This window comes from Dromaius novaehollandiae, chromosome 2 (genome assembly GCF_036370855.1).
Source record: "Dromaius novaehollandiae isolate bDroNov1 chromosome 2, bDroNov1.hap1, whole genome shotgun sequence".
NCBI classification, from domain to species: domain Eukaryota; kingdom Metazoa; phylum Chordata; class Aves; order Casuariiformes; family Dromaiidae; genus Dromaius; species Dromaius novaehollandiae.
Genome location: NC_088099.1, coordinates 21232037 through 21255242, shown reverse-complemented (window position 1 = coordinate 21255242; position 23206 = coordinate 21232037). Strand labels below are relative to the sequence as shown.

General features: G+C 46.8%; 2 protein-coding genes across 8 annotated transcripts in view; one reads left to right on the top strand and one right to left on the bottom strand.

Annotated features, from left to right (window-relative positions):
- Window positions 1-629: 629 nt before the first annotated feature.
- On the bottom strand, window positions 630-12722 carry SKIDA1 (SKI/DACH domain containing 1). 2 transcript variants are annotated; one of them, XM_064505952.1, is made up of 3 exons: window positions 12650-12722; window positions 12221-12267; window positions 630-9377 (listed from the first exon to the last, which is right to left on the bottom strand). In XM_064505952.1, the coding sequence occupies exon 3, from the start codon at window positions 3785-3787 to the stop codon at window positions 1304-1306; it is 2484 nt and encodes an 827-aa protein (XP_064362022.1). In that variant the 5' UTR covers window positions 3788-9377; window positions 12221-12267; window positions 12650-12722; the 3' UTR covers window positions 630-1303. The 2 variants fall into 2 exon arrangements, with proteins under 2 accessions (XP_064362022.1, XP_064362023.1); XM_064505953.1 differs by lacking the exons at window positions 12221-12267; window positions 12650-12722 and having other exon boundaries at window positions 630-3940; window positions 4761-10084.
- MLLT10 (MLLT10 histone lysine methyltransferase DOT1L cofactor) overlaps window positions 10436-23206 on the top strand; it is a 144661-nt gene continuing 131890 nt past the window's right edge. The window contains exons 1-2 of one of the 6 annotated variants that reach the window (XM_026098559.2): window positions 10436-10517; window positions 21947-22115. In XM_026098559.2, the coding sequence (XP_025954344.2) occupies window positions 21947-22115 (169 nt within the window). In that variant the 5' untranslated portion in view covers window positions 10436-10517. Of the gene's footprint in view, window positions 10518-21048; window positions 21303-21598; window positions 21778-21946; window positions 22116-23206 lie in introns of those variants that run through there. The other 5 variants (XM_064505949.1, XM_064505947.1, XM_064505950.1 and 2 more) reach the window with 5 other exon arrangements.

The window sequence follows — 23206 nt, the reverse complement described above, 5'->3', positions numbered from 1 at the left end:
GAAACAGTGTTTTTAATTGAAAATAAAGCTAAAGCATGCTTTTCAACAGTGCAAATTTCCATAATTTTGATTTACTGCTTCCATCATCACAATATATTATACCAGCTTGTCTTACTGAGGGCCAGACTCTAGAAGTCTGCCTGTTCAACTATTTCGATATTAAGTGCAAATATAGATAATTGCCTCTGATTGTCACATGCAGTAGAAATGTTTCTGCTACATAGAGAGGATGGTATGGAAAAAAACCCACATTTCAAGAGATGAAGATAAAACTGAGACGTGTACTACGGTTGAAATGCCTGAGTTTTGGTGCCAAAAAGCTATGAATAACGTGGTATTCTCATTTTGTGTATTATTTCCACTTATGGCCTCTTGTTTCACTTTCTGTGTTGTATTTACTGCTTTGCTATTTCCTCCAGCCAGCGTGAGGGGCTGGACCATAAATTGTGCTGCTATCTGGGCAAATATTTTAGTTGCTTTGCAAGTTTGTAAGGGGCATGTTCAGACCACAACTTAAGTATGACATTAGTGGGTAACAGTAACCTTATTTAAGACCTCTGGGTGAAACAAAAAGGCTTTCCAATTGCAAAGAGTGGCTGTACAAGTAAAAAGACACCCTTTACCAAAAATAGAATTCCACATTTATTTACTGGTTTCAGCTGAGGCAGCTTTTCCCCGGACTGGGCTTGCAAGCGAACCCCAGCCTCTCCAAACTGTAGAAAAATGAGTAAGTGCAACTGCTCTTAGAAAAAGACACCCCTGCACCCGAAAACAAAGCTCCCAAAAAGTAGGCTGCTGCCACATTGAATTATAGTGAACCCTTACTGTGCAACCATGTAACTTAACAAACTTTAACTGAATTAACAGTTAGACTTCCATTTTCAAAATCTAGTGCATAAATTTAATGGCTCATTCTAATATTTATTATTCAACCTTTTGACATTTATTTGCAGCAGTTGAATTGAGGTACTGGTGCATTATTAGCATTTAAACAGTAAAGTCTTCCAGCTCTACCATAATAACTGAGTTTAACTTGAGTCTTTAGCCTGAAGTACTCTGTGGAATGTAACCAGAAAAAAAAAGACCCAAATGAAACAAAACAAAACAAAAAACCCAAAACAAAACAAAAAGCCACTGTTGTAACGGTAAAGAAAATAGTAATCCAGTTTCTGTCTTCACAATGTGATAAAACAGGATTCCAAAAGTGTGTATAGCATTAATGGGCTGGTACAAACCATCCTGTAGAGTTTAAAACGTAAGAAAGTTAAAGGTGGTTCGAGAAAATATTTTCCAAACTATTTTATTAATTAAATTTCCTGAATTTGTGGCTAGGTGGAAGAGGTATTGCAGAACCGCCCAGCTGCCATTTCCATACAGGATGGGCCTTGTGAGGTGGTTGGGAATCCTTAGTGGTGTTTAAGGAATAAGCTGGCAACAAATCCCCATCATTGCCAATAATTAGTGATGGTGGACAGGGAAAATTTGCCATGAAATTAAATGGCCTTTTCACTGCTGATGCTACATTGCTGGCTACCCTTTTGCGTCTATTGTTAACTGTAAAATCATCCAGTGTTCCTTCATGTGTCTCAATTTTACCTGTAGGACGTGGGCTTCGAGCTGATTTCAAATTTGGTTTGACTGGAGGAGTCTGCAGTACAGGTCGCTTTCCCAAAACCAATGTCCTGTAATTTTTTCTCACCCTTGCTCCAAATTTATACTCCCCATCCTCAGGTTTTGGAGTACCTAAAGTGCATGAGAGGGCCTGACTCTGAGTCAGCGGGTTTAAGGAAGTGGTTTCTTTCTCAGTGCATGCAGAATCTTCCTTGGCTGTTAGTAAAGCGTCCTGGTTATTACTCTCAGTCACACCATAAAACTTATCCTTAGTATCATTGCACTCACACTTTAGCTTATGTGTTGTAAGGTCGGGCTCATACTCGGCGTTCGCACTGCTGTCCTCTATTTTGATTTTAATGCTGTGCAGGAATGGCAATGCCTTATTGCCTGTATCAGTGCAGTGGAGCTCTGCTGCTGCTGCCCCTGGAGAAGCAGCATCCTCCTCGGGATCAGTTTGTGAAGAGGGCAAATCCGTGGCAAATTCAATACAATGAGGGATTTTGGAATCTTTTTCTGAATTTGCTGCCGCTGATGAAGAATCATTATTTAAGAACCTAGCAGCTATTGTATTGTTATCTGCACAGTGTGTAGGAGTTGCTTGCAGGCATTTCCTTGCCTCTCTGAGTATTCTTTGTTGTGGAAATGCATTGTTTGTCTTTGGGCTAGGTGAAGAGGCCCCCTTTGCAACACAGTTAATTGTTGGGTCAGTACTCTTGGCATTACTGGCAAATTCAGAGTGTGGGAATGCGGTCGCAGGCACCCTGTCCTCCGCCAGCTCCGCGAAGCAGCTGCCCGGGCCGCCGGGGCAGCGCAGCGCCGGGGCGGCGGCGGCCCAGCCCGGGCGGCCCCACTGCCCCGGCGCCTGCGGCTGGAGGCCGGCGGCGGCGGCGCGGAGGGCGGGCGGCCCGCCGGGCTCCGCCGGGGCCGCGGCCGACGCCGGGGGCCGCGGGGCGGCGGCGGCCGCCAGATGGTACAAGAAGCTGGCGTGGACCACGCCGGGCGGGCTGCAGAAGCTGGTGCGCCTGAAGCGGATGCTCTGCACCGAGACCTGGCTGGAGATCGAGCTGGAGTCGGAGTCCGAGGTGCTGTCCTCCTCCTCCTCCTCCTCCTCCTCCTCTTCCTCCTCCTCCTCCTCCTCCTCCTCCGAGCTGCCCTCGCTGGAGTCCGAGGCGCCGCTGCCCTCCTCGTCCTCCTCCTCCTCCTCGTCCTCCTCCTCCGAGCTGCCCTCGCTGGAGCTGGAGAGGCTGGAGCCGAAGTCCGAGTCGTGGGCGGCGCGCTCGGAGCAGGAGCTGGACTCGGAGTCGCTGCTGCCGCTCTCGGCGAAGGCGGGCGGCGGCGGCGGCCCGAAGCCGCGCGGCAGCGGCAGCGGCAGCCGCGGGGCGCCGCGGGGCCGGCAGGGCCGCGGCGCGGCCGGGGGCCGCCGGGCGCCGCCGGCGGGGCCCAGCGCGCAGTCCGTGGCGGCGGCGGCGGCGCGGCGGCGGCGGCGGCGGGCGGGCGGGGGCGGGGGCCCGGCGGGCGGGAGGCGCGGGCGCGCCGCGGCGGCGGGCGGGCGGCGGGCGCGCAGGGCCGCGCAGGGCCGCGCCGCCGGCGCATAGTTTGCGGGGGGTTTGCGGGGCGCCCGCGCGGGCTCCGGGGGGCCGCGGCCAGTGTATTTACTAAAAAGGTGAGGTAGATGAGCGGCCGGCAGCAGGGCCGCGGCCGCGGGGCGCCAGGCTTTCCTGCGGACGGGCAGCAGGGCGCGGGGCGCGTCGCTCAGCCCCAGCCAGAGCCGGTTCTGCTCCCAGCAGCCGCGGAAGGGGGCGGCGGGCGCGCGCTCCGGGCGCAGGTCGCTGGCCGCCAGGGCCCGGCTTATCCTCCTGCGCTTGGTCTTGAGGACGCGCTCGGTTTTGCAGGACGTGTACAGGGCTTCCACGTCCTCTCTGGAGATCAGGGTGCATTTGGCGGCGTGGAAAGCGATGGAGTTGATGGCTTTGAGTTTCCTCAACTCCTCCAGGTCGCAGTGATGCTTTTTTACTTTTAAATGATCCATTCGCTTGTGCACGGTAGTTCTCGGGATGTTTTTGAGCAGGTCTGTAAAAACCTGGGAGAGTGCAAACATTTGCTTTCCTTTAATGATGAGGTAGCCGAGCCTCACGCCATCCACCTCTTCAAAACCCGACTTCAGGTCTCCCATTTCGTGAATTAAATTATTCCCAGCATTTGCAGAGAGAGAGAGAGAGAAGCAAAAAAAAAAAAAAAAAAAAAAGGAAAAAAAAGAAAAAAAAAAAGAAAAAGCCACACACACACAATCCTCAGCCAGATGCTGTATTTGTCTCAAGGCATCCTGCTAATAAAATATAACAAAGGCTGTTATTCCTGGTGAATGGAGTGCCAAACTTTAGACAAAATAAAAAAAATAAATTAAAAAACACCGTGAGGCTACAATCAATATGTATCTTAAAAATCAGGTTTGCCAAAGTGTTTCTCTAAGTTGCTGCTGAAGATCAGTACCTGTTCCCTTTCATTCCCTGCTTTTCCACTGGAAACTATGATAATGGAATGTGAAGGGAGGAAGAGAAAAGAAATGCAGCTGCTATTCCCGCCGCTGCTTTAGCTACAAATAAAATGACAGAGTGAAGTGAGCTCGTCCGGAGACACCTTCATCAATTAATTCCCCTAAAGCCAACGCTGATTGGACACTCCTGACAGGTGATGCAATAAAAATTGATATTCCACCCCTTCCCCCAAAAAAATCTCCCACTAATTAGCATACCCTTATACTGCCACCTCCCCTCTCAAAGTAAATAATACAGTTAGTATATAAATCTTTCTATTAAACAATCCGAGCTCAAATACACTCAGACCTCGCAGACTTCCTCGTCGCTAGCTTCACAGGGAGGATTTTTCTGCTTTTTTTCAGAGCGTTTCGTATATTTTTAGACTATTTGGGACAAATGTTGCTCTTTTGTGCATGCCGTGAATTTAAAGGACATAAGTATGATCATAACGATGGAAAATTCCTCGGTAATGTAACCGCTTCAAACTAGTACTTTATTCTGCATTGTGTGGAAAATGCAGCTTAGCGAAAATGTGCAGAATAGCCTGGTATTTCCCTTCCAGAGGCTCCAAAGTTAAATGCTCGGTTGTTAACGAGAGGGAATACTTACATTTTCGAGTTTCTCTTGATTTTCCTCTTCTGTTTAATTAGCTTTTTACAGCCGGTGACTAAGGTTATTTCGCTGCCTGGATATCACGGGTTCCTGCACCGCGATACTGTAACACTTTTAACTGAAATTCTGTCTGTAATATTGCGGGAGGGGGGAGGAGGACGTGGGCTCACGTCAGACCCATAACAAAGCATAGATAAGGCAGAAATGTATACACTTTTCACAATTAGCCGGGCTGGCTCACGAGCTGGAATGTCCTATAGTCCCAGAGCCCACGTCAGGATTCCTGCGCGCTGATTGCTTCCAGCAGAGAAAGGAGAATGTAAAATATCCAAGGTGCTTCCAAGAGGCTTTACGTAATAACAAAAAAGTGCTGGCACACACAACGTACAATATCGCAAGGGTCTAGGATGCTTCTGGTTTGCAGTTTGCATACGCAGCTCGGCGCAGACCTTCCGCAGCTTTCTGGTGTTCCGTTTGTATCAGCCCCTCACAATCAATTTGAAGAAGCAGCATGAAGGTTTAACCTCTTCTTAGAAACGTTAAATTATCTGAGTGTCAGGAACGATGATTTCGAAAATGTTGCAATAGCTGCATACCTCTTCCTTGTCACATTAAAATGATGCTTGCGGTTTGCACGTTAGGCGCTGCAAAAAAAAAAAAAAAAAAAAAGAAAAAGAAAAATCACCAGTCGCCGCCGTACATCTAGGGTTCAACTGGATACAAACATGATCACTTTAAGGTATCACTGCCCATTCAGAATTAGACATATCCGTGAGATTAATGAGACCTCTCATATTTCTGGGACTTAGCAAAAATGGAAAGAAAAAAAAATCTTCGGTCCCAGATGTCAATATCCGCTCCATGTATTGGCAATATGGTGCGTGGAGTTCGTGTTACCCCGTCAGGTATAGCTAAAATAAATAACATAATCACTCCTTAAAAATGCAGTTTGGCATGCCAAGGCGAAGCGCCTGCGAGCCCCCAATTTCGGTGGAATTCTAGCGAGAAGGGGGAATTTCAAGAAGTGCATCCGGAAATTGAGGAAGTCTATTCAGGAGAGCCTCCAACTCGCAGGGCTGAGATTGGAAAAGTCAGCCCTCGCCTACTGTTGCTCTGCGCGCAGATGTAATCGCCGCTGTTCAACTTAATCCATGTGTGTGCGAGCCGCGATGCCTACTTCTCCCCTCGGAAACCCAAGGAGAGCATCGCCGCCCGAGCCAGCGGAGCCGCAGCAGATTGCATTCTCCGTCCCCGAGTCGGAAGAAGCCGCCCGCGCTACCGCGGCCGCGGAACAATGGCTCGGCGGCGCTGCGCGGCGCTGCGCGGCGCGGAGCCGGCCGCCCTGCGCCGGGCGGCGGCGGCTACCCGCGGGCATTTGTCTGCCTCGCCTGCGGAGGAGACGTCGTGTCAGGCGCTGGAGCCGAAAGCGAAGTTGCGAGAGAAAACAGCTGCTCGCGCTAAAAAGAAATCATCGTGGTCTTTCTAGAGCTAGAGACAATAAGGTCGTTTAAAAATTCCTCCTGATGCACTTATATGCTGCCAACACCCCCACCCCCTCCCCGCGGCTCTCCTCCCCCTGCTTTAAGGTTAAGGCTATGGAGTCAACAGTAAGGGAACAGTAAACTCCGAGAAAGCTTTTAAGAAGACGCTACCAAAAAAACGCCATGAGCTGAAAAGCCATTTATTTGCCAGGTAGTTGGGCTGGTTTTGGTGCCCGTGTGAATACAGGCGCACGTTCACGCGCAGGGCCGCGCACCGCCACGCACACGCGCTCCCTGCGGATGACGGTCTGGCGGTGGGATCCGGCAACTATTTAAAAAATGCATGATTTTTGTTTGTTTAATTCTGGCGCTATCAAACGTCTTAAACTAGTAGCGGCTACTCGCCAAACCTCTCTTTTCAGAAAGGTACAGCCATGAGCTTCTGGGTCCGGCCAGAGCCAAGCGCTGGAAGGCAGAAAACCGCCAGAAGTCTGAGGAAATGTCACACACACCGCACACACACGGCCCCTGCGCTCACACACGCACACACTCTCAGTCGCGTCTCTCTCCCACGGAGACCTCTCTCTCTTTACTTCTCCATCGCATTTGTTTTTTGGTTTTTGTGGGTTTTTTTTTTTGGTGCGAAATGAAACAGGCGGCTTTCTTGTGGCCATCAGCGCACGTTGTATATCCGGGGTCGTCTTCGAGCACGCCGGGGGGAGATCGTGACGGAGGGAGCCGGGGAGGCCCCTTGCACACGCACCCGCACATTAAAGGCAGGGGACTTTAAAATGGATTTGCACGCACACAGGGGATTGCGATCAATAGCTACCAACGTTTATGGCTTAGATTGTTAATGCGAAAGCTGGCCAAAAGAATTAAAAGGAAAAATTAAAGGTGTCTGGTATCAATTACATGAAAAGTTATGCAATAATTTACTGTCTCGGAGTCTGCGTGTGTCTGTGTGTTTGTGTGTCTGCGCGTATGTCGTGCATGTATGTGCAGACCCAGATGCATATGTAGCTGTCTCTCGAAAGCAAGGGAGTTTCTTTGTTAATTTTGTGGACTGTGTCACCCTCGCTCGTGATCAAAGATGAACATGATTAAAGGGCTGGGCATTTGTCTCCCATTTCTTAAGATAAGAACGCGCAGCGATGCCCGTTTTTGCCAAACACACATACATGCAACTATGCAGAGTTGTGTGTATAGGCGCACACACACAGAGAGACTATCAATCAAACGTGCTCCTTTTCACGTTGAGTAGCGTGCAATCTGCAATCTACGCTCTATAGTAAGTAGTATTTCAGTTTTGAAGCTGTCTGGCCGAAGGATAAACCTCATTAGGAAAGAAAGAGAAAAATAATATTCGTAATACCTCACTGTAGTCCTATTCCCATTTATTACAAATCGTATACTTTCATTTTTGTAAACTTGTGTTAAAATATATATGCTCGCAAGGAAGTGTTTAACCACACCGTTCCAGAAAGAAAATGTATGAAACGTTTAAAATGCTCCTTTTACGTGATGTTTTGATTTATTTTCATAGTATGATTATGTTTAAATACCAGCGCAATTCAGCCTGACCTCTTCCTTCTGCAATGAAGTAATGCACACACCATTTACAGTCTTTTAAACGTTTAGTTGGGAAATGCAACAGCGATGTCCACCAGCAGTTGTACTAAGGGGGAGAATTCTTTTGAAAATCTTCAGGAAAACCTAAGAGGTCGTGTGCATTTTCACACTAGGATTGCCACATTATTAGAGTATTATTATTATTTGTTAAGTGCTGGACCATGTCTTCAGGTATTGACAAGCATTAAATAAACCTTTTCCTTTTCATGACTCTGGGCAGAAATATATATTTCAAATGAGAACTTGTTTTCTAACCCTATACCCTGCTTTTAAATATTGCTAAGCATATTTTGCTTAAAGAGGATACAGACAGAAAGCAGTTAGAGGCTATCACAAAGAGTCCAGTAACGTAAATATAATAGGGTCAAAGAACAGTATAATAGGATCCTTCTGCTATTTTAAAGTCAGCCAAATGTGACTGTAGTACTTAAAATTTCCCGTAAATTCTAGTATGACAACAAATAAGAATGTATAACTAAATCTCCTCAGTGTGTAGGACAAAGAAATGCCAGTCGCCACTGAAAAAATCATAATCTGGCTAACACAGTTACCCCTAGGAGTTTTATTTTTTTGTAAACAAAGCGGTAATGTAGAGCTCTGCTAAGTGTTTTTTAAAGTTGTATTTTTTCCGCGGGGCCTGGGGTGTCACTTGCACGTTAGAATTTCGTGCAATTTATAATCATCGCGGGCTAACACTATTTCTTAAATTCGATACTCCTGGCAGTTTTAAAATACTTTTTAGAAGGAGTTTCTGGACACATACTACATGCCATGTTGTTTACTGACCCATAATCAAAATGCAGTGACCTTCTACCCTTTTTTCGCCCCTTGACCCATGCTGAATTCAATGCAGCCTTTATAAATTTGCAAATCCTTGGACGTAAAGGGGATTTGGTGAGGCTTTGTTCTGAAAGGATCCTAAAAGTTTGCATTTTTAATTAGACAAAGGTAAAGCAACAAACATTGGGAAATAAGATCCTTTCCTGCACATAGGTGATCAGTCTTAATTTCTATACTCGGGAACTGCATCCCCCAAAACGTATCCTCTGAGCTGAAAAGCAGTTGCAAACATAGGAGATCAGAAGGTTATGAATCGCACCAAATTAGCAATGTGGTACAAATCACTCTCATGACGTAAGGGATGGCCAGGCCGCAATCTTCCGGCGCTCCTCATCTCCAAGGACTGCACGGATCCTGGTGACCCGGGGAGAGCCAGCGATTTGATCTGGAGCTACAGGCGCATTCCCTTATCTCCTTTGCTATCAGTCAGTTTAAAGGACACCGTAATTATGACGGTGATAAAACAATGCCCGCTTATGTGTGCTGAATAAATAAAGAATGTTTACAGCCCGAGAATGTTTCAATTCCAATTAAACGCTATCAAAGAAAAGCCCCTCTCCCTCCCCCCTTCCATCTCCTCCCACGAGTCCCTATTTACCTTGCTGGTTGTAATATGTTCCTATGAAATAAAACGGCTTTCCAGTTTGCTATTACGGCCACACTGGGGGGAGGGGGAGGGGGGGAGAGAAAGAGAGAGAGAGATTAGACAACACACACTCCCAGTCCCACAATCACTTGGGCCGCCTGCATCCTCTTTCTTATTTGTTTATTTTTCAATTGGCAAATGCGTGATGATGCAGGGGTAAAAGGCACTTAGGGATGCAGCTCCAACCCCCGGCCGAGGGAGTTGGGCTGAATTAATGCGGCGCCCTTGGGCGCTGCAGGAGGGGGCTGGGTCGCCCGGTTCCGACCCCGCCGGGGCCCCGCCGGAGCGGGCTCCGGGAGCCTTGGAAACAGGAGCCTGAAAATTCATCCCGTTTACTAAGACACAAGGATCATTTCAAATATTCATTGTATCAGCAAATCTCATCATAATCAGATTAAAGCAAGGTTTGGGGGAGTATTGCCTGTGTGGCTGGGCTCTAACCACTGATTGGACTACAAAGAAATCAGAAAACGGGTTCTTCTCGCGCGCCTAAGTCGCACCGAAGAAAAATGAAAAGCAGTATTTTTGCGAGAAAGGGACACTTAAAAAAGCAGTGATTCTGCAGTCCGTCCTGGATAGTACATTCTTCTCAGACGTCGTTTCCCTTTAAACTTCGCGTTTTATATTTCTGCATGATGCTCGTATTTATTTGTTTGTTTTAAACTCCAGATAGAAATGATTCCCGCTGTGGAATGCGCCGAGGTAGATTTACACTTCACGCTAGTTTGCTTTTAGCTTATCTCGTCGAATACAACAGCTTTTCTACATGTAAGCTTTAAAACGTATATTTCACGGAGTTGTCTGTGGCAAAATGTTTACATCTATTTTGTCGCAGTGGGCGAAGAACTGAGTGTATTTTCAGGTTTGCTAGATAGACGCAGGCCCTTTTCCTTTTGAAAGTTTAGACCTCCAATACCCTCAATTCTACTGGCAGAATTAGGATGGACTTGGAGGGTCCTAAACGTGACCATTCACTAAGGCGGGGGGCTACAGCTTGCAACAACGTGCTCGGCAACTTAATCTTACACTAAAAAGAGCAGAGAGCGAAAAAGAATGGAATACAAACTCCCCCGACATTTGTAGTCACTTCCAAGGTGGACTGTGTATTTTAAAGCTGATGGGAACGTGTGGGTTTTGGAGCAAAACGGAGAGAAGGTAAGTGTTTGTCCTTGTAGCCGCCAGTTCGTGTAGAAACAATGAAAGAACAAAGGGAACCACTTCTCCATTTGAACATTTTACATTTTCTTCCTCCATTTGAGCCTCATTGTGCAGGGCCGGCGGGTGGGCTCGCTCGACTTTACCTCCAGGGGCTGCGCGGCGGGGCCGGGGTGCGAGAACCGCTGAGAAAGTTGCAGCGCGGTTTAAACAAAAACACGTTTGCTGCCGGGGGCCGCCGCCGCAGCCGTGCCCGCGGCGGGGCCCGGGGAGCCGCGGGGCTCGCGGCTCTGGACTCACCGGCCGGTCCCCTCCGGGGCAGCGGCAGCGCGGCCGTCCCGGGCGCTCCGGCGATCCCCGAGAGGCAGCGCTGTCGCTCGGGGGCTCCCCCAAACCCCGGCGGGCGCCTTAAAGCGCGCTCCCGGCGAGGACCGCCGCGGTGACTAGCGAGGTGGCGAGGAAGGAAGCGGAGGTTAGGAGGCGGGGGGGAGGGGGGAGAGGAAAAATCTGCAATTATTTGCAAATCAAATAAATTGCATCAAAGAGCAAAGAGCGGGTGGGGGTGGGGTTGTGTGCAAACAAACATCGCCGGCGCTCGGCTCCGCGGCGAGACGCGCCGCGCACCGCTGCCGAGGGAGGCAGCGGCCCCGGCGGCCCGGCCCGCGCGGCCGCCGCACGCGCGCTCCGTGACCGCGGCCGGGGGAGGCGGCGGCGGCCCCAGCTCGTTGTGAGGGAAGGCGGCGCGGAGCCGCGCGGAGCGAAGCGCTTCCCGCCGCGGCCGGGGCGCGGGCGGCCCCCGCGGCGGGAGGCGCCGCCCGCCATTGGCGCGGGCGCGGGGGCTCCCGGCCGCTGACCTTTCACCCCTCCCCCTCCTCCCGCCGCTTCCTTTGCCGCCCGACCACTTTCCTACCCACAGTTCCCCGCGCCGGCCGCGCTCGTGCCGCGCTCGAGCCGCCCGTAACCGTCCCCCTCCCCCCGCCCCGCCCCTCCCCCCGCCAGCCCGGGAAGAGCCAGGCGCGGCGCCTCGCCGCCCGCTGCGCGCTCGCGGGAGGGGTCCGGGGGGAGCCCGGTGGGGGCTGCCGAGGAGGAGAAGGAGGGGGTGATGGTGGGTGAGGCTCGCGCGAGTTTAAAGTGGGATCCCTGGGACCGGTGGAGTTTAAAGCAGCCTCCGGTGCGGCGCTGGCCGGCGTGCGAGGAGGCCGAGGAGCGGCGCCGGGAGTGCGGTGGCATGCGGAGGCAGCGGGGCGGCGGTTAAATACTGCCCTAACCCCTAACGGGGTGGAATAGCGCCGGGGCGGGGGGACATGCGTGAGGGGCTGCTGTCGGGCGGCCGCGCACCCCGCGCAGGTCCTTTCAGGGCCGCGGTACAACGGGAGGCAGTAGGTTCCAGAAAGAGGGAAGGTTCCTTGAATCACCGTGAAGTTCTTACGTGTGAGGAAGGGACCCACAAATAGCAGCGTTTTCCCTTATTTTTGAGGGAAAAAGTATGGTGGAGAGGGAATTTCAGCGTAGAGGAGGAGGGAAGGGGGTTCAAGGGAGCACAAAGGGCGTTGCAGGGCTCGGACAGCCCTTGCGGCTGAGAGGACCAAGCCGTGTGGGGGGAACGGCCGTTTTGCCGGCTGCTCCACGAAATCGCCCGAAGGACGTTAGCCATGCCTTGAGAAAGGGGAGTTTTCATCAGTCGAAGGAAATTATACACCTACCTGCTTCTGTTTGGGGAGAAAGATAGGAAGCCTGGAAGAGGATTTGCCTGTTGAATATTATTGGTAGACGTTAATCTCATGTTTTAAAGTACCTTGTCAGTGGCTTTAAGGAAATCAAATGTGACATTAATCAAATCACACAAATGTAAACATTTTAAAGTTAAATCCTAATATTATGCAATTATTTAAATCAAGTCATGGTTTTTCCTCAATGTCATGTGTTGCTCCCCCTCTCTTCCTCACTTGCTTTGAGTGTTTTGCTAGATCCTGATGCCTCATTTTCTGTTACTTGGTGTTTTTAACGTGGCGGAGAGAAATACTTGATTTTATTAGACTTCAAATAGCAAATGGCAAAATAGAGCCTTACAGTTCACATATAACTCACTCCCCCAATGTCAAGCCAATCAGATTAAAAAGTAGCATGCTTACCATACATTCTGGGAATGAAATCCTCAAATAATGTGTTTCTTTGGTACTTTTTTTTCCCCCTGTGACTATGTGAAATGTCTGACTCTGTGTAGAAATTGGAGAAGGAGGTTCCCTGGAAACGTAACTGCAAAGTGACCCACCCCTCTGCCCCTCCCCCCCCCCAAAAAAAACCCCCAAAAATAATCTGCTGCTCTGTTTGATTATTAAAAGAGGAAGCGGCGCCTTTATGAGCTTGGTGGAATTTTTGGATGAAGGGATGAGTGAAACACCTCCTGATTTTGTGCAGGGAACGTGGGAGCGGGGTGAGCAAGGGCTGCCTGCACCAGGGTGGGCTGCTAGGAAGGGGTCGTGCTCAGTGGGGCCTGCACTAGGTACAAACCCGAGGGGTTTAGGCAAATTGGGGCATGGGAGCAGAGAGGAGAGCTCCAAAGCGTCGCGGCCTCGGCTGGCTGAGGAAGGCTGCTGTGGGCCTTGGGGAACAGGTAGGCTGCAGGTGCCTGCAAGTTTTGGGAAGGGGCATCATGGTGAGGGGCCCTCCAAAATGGCCAGGGCTGGAGACAGCTGGTGTGCCCACCACTTCTCGCCGTTTCGTCTTCCCTCCTGACTCCTCCAGGTCCCCTCTCCCGGCAGTTTCTGCGGCGAGGAAAAGGGGATTTGGGGGTCAGGGAGGAGAACAATGCTGAGCGGCCTTTTGTGTGCAGCACCGTCCCCTGAAGGGAAGAAGCGAGCACTGCAGCAGCCAGGTTGCGCGTTTGTAGTGCTTCCTCCTCTCCTGCTGGTAGTGCTCATGGTATGCGCGGGAGCAGGCGGGAGCGGGGCCAGCTGGCAGGAGGTCAGGGGCAGCAAGTGGAGTGGTGAGGGCTCTCATAGGCCGGGCCGCCCGGGCCGCCGGCCCCGGGATAGGCTCCGGAGAGCGGCTGGCCGCGGGCCAGCGCGGTAATCCCGCTCACCCTCTGGCACGCTTTGCACTGAGGGTGATAGAGTTTGAGGGTGAGTAGCTGAGAGAGTAAATACGTGGGTGCCCTCAGCAGCACGGCGGCGAACTGACAGACTTGTCTGGGGAATGTGAAGGGTGAGCGAGGGTCTCCCGTGAGCGGGATGGGCTCCGGGAAGGTGAGCCAGAGGGGAAAAAAAAAGAAAACAACAACAACAAAAAAACCCCCAAAACCCCACCAAAAAAAGGACAGGCTGCCTCAGCCAGGAAGTGGGGTGGGCTCCCGGAGGCAGCGGCCAGGGATGCAGGGGGCAGGCGAGCCGCAGGCGGCGCGCAGCGCGGCAGCCCGCAGGCAGCGCGCGGGGAGCGGGCGGCGGGCGGGCAGCGCGCGGAGGGCCGGGCCGGACTGCGCGGCCGCGGAGGCGCGGCGCGGGCTCGCGGCGCTGCCCATTGTTCGCAGGCCGGCGGCGCGCGGCGAGGCGCGGAGCTCCCGCTGAAGGGCTGCGCGCTGTAGCTGCAGACACAGTCGGGTTACGGCGCAAGTTCGTGTTCTCTCGCTCAGGGGGTTTCCAGCGAGCAAACTGGTGCATACGTAGAGAGGACTGTGTAGAAGTGCCGTTCACTAAGGGAGCTCCAGTGAGGCCGTAGCTCACGTGTTACGTGAAAGGTAAAAAAATCCCACTATAGCAGTGGATTTGTGCATAAAGTAACATCTGTTCGGGGGTGGGTTTTAGAACAGGACTTTACTTAGAGAAGTTGGGAGAAGCAGCTCCGAACCGCAGGATCTGGAATACTAACGCTAGGCAAAGAGGAGTTTGAAAGAAGCACGTCTTTATGTTTTGTTTATAAAAACGAAGATTAATCTTATCCTGTTTTTCAAATAAGCACGGCGAACTCTGGATTTTTTTCAAGCGATTGTTGTGTGGAGGTTTGAGATTTAAAAAAAAATGTTTTATAGGAAAAGTGGTTTTGTCTCTTTTTTCCGGAAAATAATTATAAATAAATTGTTTTAGCACACCATTCAGACCTGAACTTTCTCATATACTTCCATGGAGAAGAATTAACTAAGGTGATGTTCAAGAAAATTTCCAACAAGTGTCCTTACTCTTTTAAGAAAGAAAAGTGTTTGCACGTTGTTTCTTAGAGATTAAATTAAAGTGGCTAGAGGTTCATATCTGTGATGGGGGAAGAATTTCTAGAGGTCTAGCGAAAAAAACTTTCTAGGAGAATTGTGTTTTTAGCGAGTTATTTTAGAGTGTGCAAGAATTTATTTTAAACATTTTCAACTGCTGTTTAACTAAATGTTTTTTATGTATCGCCAAGAAATTAACATTTTACAAAGATTGTGAGCAGGAAGCAAAAGGATGATGTTTGGAGATATCACCTAGTTAAAAATAATTCTTAACTGACTTCCCCCCCACACTTGGGAAGTTGCATGCTTGCAGTCATTGTTTAAGATAATACAGTTGGAGACTTCTCTTTCACTCTTTGTAAACTTACGGTCTTTTGTGGGATGCCTCCAAATAAAAGCTCAATTCAGTTTAGATGGTAAAAAGCATCGATGTTACTTGAACGCTGAAGATGCAAGTAATATTTAATAGGAAAACACCACCCTGCTAATAATTAAAGGCATTAACTTTAAAATCAAGGAAAGAAAGATTTTTTGTTACTTCTCCTACTTGAGTATTCCGGAGATGTGTTTACTCTTAATTGCTGCTTGGCAATTTTCAAAAGGTAACTACAAATTTAGAAAGCGTCATTCAAAAGGACATTTAATGCTCTTGTGTTTACTAGAACAATATATTGCTGTTTGAAAACTATCTTATTGAAAGGGAAGATTAAAAAAATAGTCAGGGAGAGACCGTTTGTTGCCATTCTTCGTTGTTCTTTATTTTGTATTTGTATGGAATGTGTTGACATATTTCATACATTAAGTTTTTTTCACAAAGGAGCATTGTTGTTGCTTTTAATTGGGAAGTACCACGATATAAAAATTACCCACATTCCGACCCTGAAGTACCTTAGTAAGATTGACAAAAAGTGATCCGAGGCTTGCGTGCTTAATTCGCTAGGAATGTTAAGCTTCTCAGATACACCCTATGTGGTCAGGTTAGACTTTCGCTCTTGGACAGTTTTTAATGGTCAAAATCATACATAGAGGAAATGTATATACGTTTACATATGTAGAATTGAAATTAGATGGTAACTAGCAGTGGGAACGGAGCTCGTGGATCGAAAGAATTTTTTATTGCATTTGGCAACCTCTTTCTTTCAGAGACACAATGCAATTAATTAACATATTCAGGGGCGTGTTTTTGAGATTGGGAAGTGGTGGCCCCTTGTTGAGAAGAAAACACTTTAAATAAAAAAGTAACATTGTTTTGTCCAAATGGTACTGGGAAAAGCAGAGTAGTATTGCTTATATAGTCCATGGACGCGGTTGATTTACTCCAATTTGCTTTAGCATGTAACAAACCGGCTTTTCCTTTCCCACGCCTATATTACATATATCTATTTTGTTTACACAAATCCATCTAAAATAGTCTGTATTTAAGGTATTTGGTGAGAAATTCAGCATGTCATTTCTTGTATTTAAGATGCAGTACAGATACAACCCTAAATTGAAATGAAATAAATGTGACCTATGACACATTACAGTATTACACTACTGATCGTAGCACAACAAACATGAATAAAAGCTATTAATTTATATGGAATGTTAATTTATCAAGTCCTACATGGAGAGAGATGCCTATAGAAAAGTAATCTGAGGCTTGTTTTTTGCTATGATGCTATGTAAATGTATTTAATAAAAATCCAATGAATTAATACATACCTCACAGAAATCCAAACTTTGAAATGAAATCTTCTTTAAAGAAGAGCCTTGCATTATGTTTAAGTTGCATATAATCTAAATTCCAGAGTTTACTAACCCAGCTTGTCAGGGATTAATGCAGCATTAATATTCAATATGGTTTGCTAGAAGTTTATTTCAGGTTCTTTTATATCTTACTGTAATTATCATTACTTTGACTTGACTCACATAAAAATGTGGTTAACATTTAAATGCCTTTTTAATGTAGAGAATTATAAATTAACTGTCACATTTAAATCTTTAACTTCTATCACTTAGGAAAGGTTAAATCTTTTAAAAGGAAATAATCACCATGCTTAAAAATATCCTATGCTAGGATTCTTTTATTTAGAATTTTGGTTTGAGATTGTTCATTCAAAGAAAATCCCTTGCTTCATGTTTACTGTAAACCTCAGTCTGAAATTAACATTTAAATGCCAACATTAGTAACAGAAGCAGTACTTGAACACCACCAATTTTATCCATTGCTGCCAGTTACGTGGAATTCACCAAAGTCTCCAAAGGTGATAGTACAATTAAAAGCAAGAAAATGAATACAATAGTTGGTGGAATTATATCCCCCTTTCTTTGCAGTCTAAATAATTACAAAATTTGTAATTATGTTCACACAAAAGTAAATAGCACAATATATGAAGAGGCGTGGTGTCCAGGAGATGCACTGACATGACCTTTGATACTACTACCTGTACTTGCATAATGTGTAAACATATAATATACAAACTCCCAGTCAAGAAGTGACTACATCTTAAATGTTAAAACATTTTAATTATTCAGTAAATTTCATTTGGATAGGTGTCATATACTGATTTGATCATTTATATTAAAGAATAGAAGGAAAAAGAAAACTTTGCTCTTTCCCGGTATAATTTAAGAATAAGCATATAAAGATACATTAACATTTTTAATACAAGTTCTGTAGACATGTTATATCCTTCATAATTGAACATGGATAGAAATAATTTGTTGGATCTAAGCCAGTCTGCCATTTAAAACACACTACCTGCAAAGGTCAACACATGAGTCACATTCTATTTTGTGTAAAGTGACCATTTTGTTGATGCTTTCCTAGGAATAAAGCAAATACCTACGATAAAAATGTATTTTGATGAAGACTGTTAATGATTTAAACACACACAAACAAAAAGCAAACAAAAATCAGTGTATTTTAAATAGATAAACATGAGGTGCCTTAGTCTACATACTGAGTATCAGTAAGTTACTGTAATTTTCCTATTTTCAGTTGCATTTGTTTAGCTGTAGTGCACATCCTTTTGCACATAGATGAAGATGAAAGCTTTCTCAGCAAAGACCCAAATAGAAAACACACTAAAAAATGCCATGAGAAATTTGCTTTTTATAAAAGAGTCAGTTTCTCACTCTACAATTCCAACTCCCAACATCAATTCGTGTTTTCTAATGCGGCATACATCTTGTACAAAAATTACGCTTCTTCTGTTATTCCTGAAGGACTCTTCTGAGGATTACATCCAACTGATAAAATACTTTTGTAAATGAAAGACATTTTCTTGTTCAGTACTTTGTTTTATTCACTTAAGCTTAAGATGCAATTTTGTACATGCTGTAGAAAAATTCAGTGAAGAAGATAATCTTAGCATTACTGTTGGAACTGATTAACTAGTAGTAAAAATTAAGGGTGAATACCTCCTTACTTTGTTAATGAAGCTAAGATATTGTGTAGTAATGTGTGTTAACATTTTCTTGAGGAATCCCTTAAACTTTTAAAAACATTTTTCACTGGGAGAGTGTAATTTTCATTCACTTCTGTATTCATTCTATCTGTGAAAGTATCCAAAATCTAAAAAATATGAAAATGTATCACCTTGTTGCATCTTTTTTATAATCTAACTTGGTTATATTCTAAGTTTTATAGGTTCCTTTTAAGAGAATTGGATTTTCTCATTGCATTTAGATTTACAATGAAATTATTCATTTTTACGCACTGAATTATATTCCTCTCTAGTTGTTTTAATCCCTTATATATCACCTTAAGAAGGATAAGCTGTTTTTTTATATAAAGAAAATTGGCCTTCTGTGTCATGTCAGTGCTTATTAAATACTACAGTCATAAGAACGTATATGTTACAAGATTTTATGTTCTGATTCCCTAGCTGTTACAGGCTTACTATTTGCAGTATTTATTTAGTGGTAATGTATTTCTTTTCCTACTTTGCATTTCAAAGGTCTCCTCTAAATGATTGTTTTGCAGAACTATCAAGAGGTTATCTAAATTTTTCCATCAAATATTACACAATACCAGAAAGTAGTTATCATAGAGTTTCTTTCAGTCCATGTATATTCTTTCTATTGAAAGCATTAAATAGAAATCCATTAAAAATAAAACAGATGTTTTATCAAATAATTTGAATTAGGCTTGACTGAATTTTGACATAAGCAACATTTCAGGCTGCTCACTCCTGAGCTCTCGTGTTACGCAGTGTGAGATTAGAATATTTTTATTTGTAAACCATACAGTAGGTTTTTCAAAAATATATTCTTGTTACCTTGGTGCAGTTTTAATCAAGCTGTTGCAAAGTGATTTATTTTTCCTTTGACAATGTTTCTTTATAAAACTAAAAAGCAATCCTTTGAATAGCTAATATTACAAAAAGAAAGATCTAGGAAAGGTACTAGTTGCTTTTCAAAGAAGAAATTGCAGAAAGACATTCCAAATGAATTAAAAAACAAGCTGTGAGAAAAATTTACAATTATTTGTTACAAGTTTTACCATATGTATAAATTCATCCAGGAAATTAAAATATATTTACTGTATTTTAATTTTAAAAAGATACGTATTTTCATTTACCTGTCAGAGAAATAAAGGAGAGATTTGCTGTTATACTGTGATTTTATTCTTGTCAGGGTTAACAGAATCATTGAGAATGCTTTTTAAATTAGATGTCATTTTCTTGACAAGAATGAAGAAGGGCTAGGACACTGTATCTATCAGCTTCAAATAATTTGCGTTTTTTAAAACACTGGGATATATTAATTGCTTTGTTTCCTTACACAGTAATTGCTTGCACCTGCAATTTTCAGGGTATTTTTTTACAAGCTTTAAAAGTAATAAAAATAGTCATGTAAGTATGTTGTGTAATATAAACAGTTTTATGTTCAAATTTTTATTCTTCACTGTTAAGGTAGGATTTTTTTTTTTTGAGAGCAATCATGGAATGATTTTACACAAGTGAAACGTACTGCATTCCAAGCTCTCCCCCCCCCCCCCCCTTTTTTCCACGTGTGCCTTAAAAATTTCTGAACTCTGAGGGATGTTGGAACATACCCCTTACGGAGAAATGTTTAGAATGGGAGGCTGGAAGGGCTGTGTTAATTGCGTGTTTGGCTGGGCCCTTCATTATGGAAGCTACCTTCATCATTCCTTTTTTCTCTTGCCTTCTGTTCTTTCTCTATCTAAATAATTTCACTTAAAACTTTTAAGGAGAGAAAAGAGCTTGACCTAAGATATCCTGCATACAAACTGCAGACTCAGATGTCTCTAGGGGGTAGAGTTGTGCACATCCCACCTCTCCCACACGGCAGTTCTTCATACTCCCCTACACAAGTGCAGATGTTTTATGAGTTAACAATTTATAAAATATAACCAATCCTGCATATGTAGGTCTAGGTAGGGACACTTACAGGAATGTATATAATTCAGTAGCAATTTACACAGATACCAAATCAACTAAGCTGGCCTTGCAAAATCATCATGAAAATATACAGTCCTTGCACAAATTCTGCTTCCCTGCCTTTTAGCATGATAAGGAAGATAAATCAATGATATCTTAGTCGTCCAACGCTAAATAAATAAATAAGTAAATAAATACTGGCCCTGGGGCAAGTGAATGAGCAGAATTTTGCAAGTCTGCATTTAATTTCTCTCTGCTCCCAACAATCACCACAATTAGTTCCTTCTGCTATAGGCATACCTGCTTTCCATGGAGGACTGAACAGCCTGAGATTTCCCTCTCTGCTGCCCACCTCAGCCCTCTCTCCCCCCAGCTTCTCCGTTTGTCTTTTCTTTAATTAGAAGGGACAATGGAATTAGAATTATTTTATTAAAAAAAAAAAAAAACCCACACACATGCAACTTCTAGAAAGGACTATCCACCTCTAAGCAAAAGTAGAGAACAGCTGCGTTTAAGGAAAGTGTTTGTTTTTGTGTGTCTGTGGCCTGCCTGGTTTCTCTATTTGTCATATCTTCTATTCAACATCACTTTCACTGTTGTGGCAGCCACACAGCGCTGCATCCCCACGGCAAGTTTTTTGGGGGAGAAGAAAGGGTGGGATTAATAATGCATTGGTTTTGCAGTCCCATCGAAGGGGAGATAAACAAAAATAGTAGAAGTTGTGGTGAGGGCAGGGAAGCAGAGTAACAGTGGGAATGGATTAGTCCTGCAGGCACACTGAGGGGATATAAACAGGATAATAAAAGTTGGGAGTGGGAATGCATTAGTCCTGCAGTCACATCAGGGGGAAAATAAACAAGATAGTAAAAATGATTTCTGTGGGGTGGGAGGGGAGGGCGGGAACGGGGGCGAGTCCTCCAGCCATCCTGAAGGGGGCATGAGCAGAGTGACATCGCGGGTGGGAGCGGGGCGCATGCCTGCCGCCTCCCCCACCGCGCGGCGGAGAGGAGGAGGGGAGGGGGGCAGCAGCCAGCCCGGCTAACGCTCGCCGGGCCTGCAAGGGCGGCGGTTGCGCGCAGGCTGCCCCGAGGCGCGCCGCCCGGCCCGGCTCGCGGCCTCCGCAGCACAGCACCGAGGCTCGGCCGCCGCGGGGGCGAGATGGCTCGCCCGGGGGACGGAGAGTGGCAGCACGCCGAGGTGGGTGCGCGGGCAGCGTGGCCGCGGCGGCGCGCGGTCGGCGGGCCGCGCCGCTCGCACATCAGGTGGCCGCGAGAGCGCCGGCTCTTCCGGCCGCGCCGCCCGCCCGCGCTCCCACACGGAGGCGAGGCGAGGCGAGGCGAGGCGAGGCGAGGGCGGGCGGTCCTGGCGGGGCGCCGCTCGCTGGCTCGCGCACGCTCTCTCGGCGCGGCGGTTGGAGCCTTTGGGGGGAGGGGAGCGCGAGCGGCTCACGTTCCACGGGCGGCTCGCGAACCATCGCGAGGAGGCCCAGGCCGAGGCCTTCCCTGCTGGGGCGCGCAGTGCGCCTGCGCGCCGGCCCTGCTCGCCTGCCTGTCTGCCTGCTGTGTGGTGTCCTCCTCAGTGTACTGCCGCCGGGCTGCCCCTGTGTGCTCGCGTGACTGATACAGCCTGGCCGGTTGGTCGGGCGGGGGCGAGAAGAGACTCTCAGTCAGCGGTCATGGGCCCTAAATCATTGCCGTGGCGGCGGTGGCGGCGGCGGCGGCTGAGTGACTGAGGGGAGACACCGCCGGGGAGGGGGCAGGCAGGGGGTGAAGTGTGTGTGCGTGCGTGTGTGTGTGTGTGCGTGCGTGTGTGGTGCTGACGACGGTGTTTTTAACCCTTAGATGGTCTCTAGCGAGCCGCTGCTGTTGCCTGTGTCACTGGAGGGCGAGTTCTCCAATAGCATGAAGGAGATGATCGGCGGCTGCTGCGTGTGCTCCGACGAGAGGGGCTGGGCCGAGAACCCGCTTGTCTACTGCGACGGGCACGGCTGCAATGTCGCAGTGCATCAAGGTGAGTAGGCAGGCGAGTGCCAGCTCGCTTGCCCCGGCCTCCAGCCTCGCTGCTTCCTTCTTGATGTTCCCGCTCTCCTGCTTTTGTGCCCGTTTCCTTCCCCCGCCCCAAACGGAGCTCCTGCTTGTGTTCTTCCCGTTTCTGCTGCCACGCACTTTATGGTTTGGCCCGTCCTGTCATCCTGTAGCCGTGTAGTTTGTGTTTTCCCCCACGTGAAAGTTTTTATATCATGACTATTAGAAGGAGACACCTCCCCCGCTTGTCTTTTGATCTTTTTTTTCCCCTCTTCCTCTTCTTTTCCTGTTGTATGTTTATGCTTGCCAGTCCTTCTTTGCATCCTGTTAACAATCTCAACTGCACCAGTCCAGAGCCAACATAAAACTCTGTTCCTTCTTTCCATAACTTCTTACTAAGCTCTATTCTGGCAATTGTTGCTTCATTTCTTTCTTCCTATGCTCAGTCCCTTTTTGCCCCTGCCTTTCCCAAACCTGTTTTTCCCAAATTCAAAAAAACTATTTGAGGGACAGGCAGAAGAGAAGGGGGTTTAGGAATGGGATGCAGCAGTATGTAAGAAAGACTTAGCTGTCATGTGATTTCTTCCTCTGCTTGCCTTTCCTTGAATGTCATTTGGCCGATGTTGCCTGTTAGATGAAGAGACTTCCTGTTGTGGCTCTGCAGGGGGAGGGTGCCAGCCTTAATGGCTGATGCTGGATTTGTTTGGATTAGTGGAGGTTGGTTGGTTGGTTTCCAGCTCGGCTCAGGAGCTGGCATGTTCTGTGTATGTGTGATTGTTTTGTTTCTGTCAGTGGGTTGACCCTTCTTTTGAGAGCAGAGGGAAAGACTGGGTTCTGCTGTTTACATTTAAGAAAGGCAGTTATGATGGCTTTTGCTTTAAACGGGTAGCAGAAATAAGGAATAACATAGTAGTTTCTCTGTATCAACTCCCTAACAATCAGATGAATTCAGTAGATGGTGAACAAATTGGAGGAGAGACAGAGATAAAATCCTAAATCTAATTAGTTAGCCCGAATAGCTAGCACATGTGAAAATACTGCTGACATGTCTCCTGCTCAGTTTTATAATATATGAAT

Excerpts from the sequence above, each read along its gene's own strand:
- SKIDA1 (XM_064505952.1), bottom strand. The coding sequence starts at position 3,787 with ATGGGAGACCTGAAGTCGGGTTTTGAAGAGGTGGATGGCGTGAGGCTC.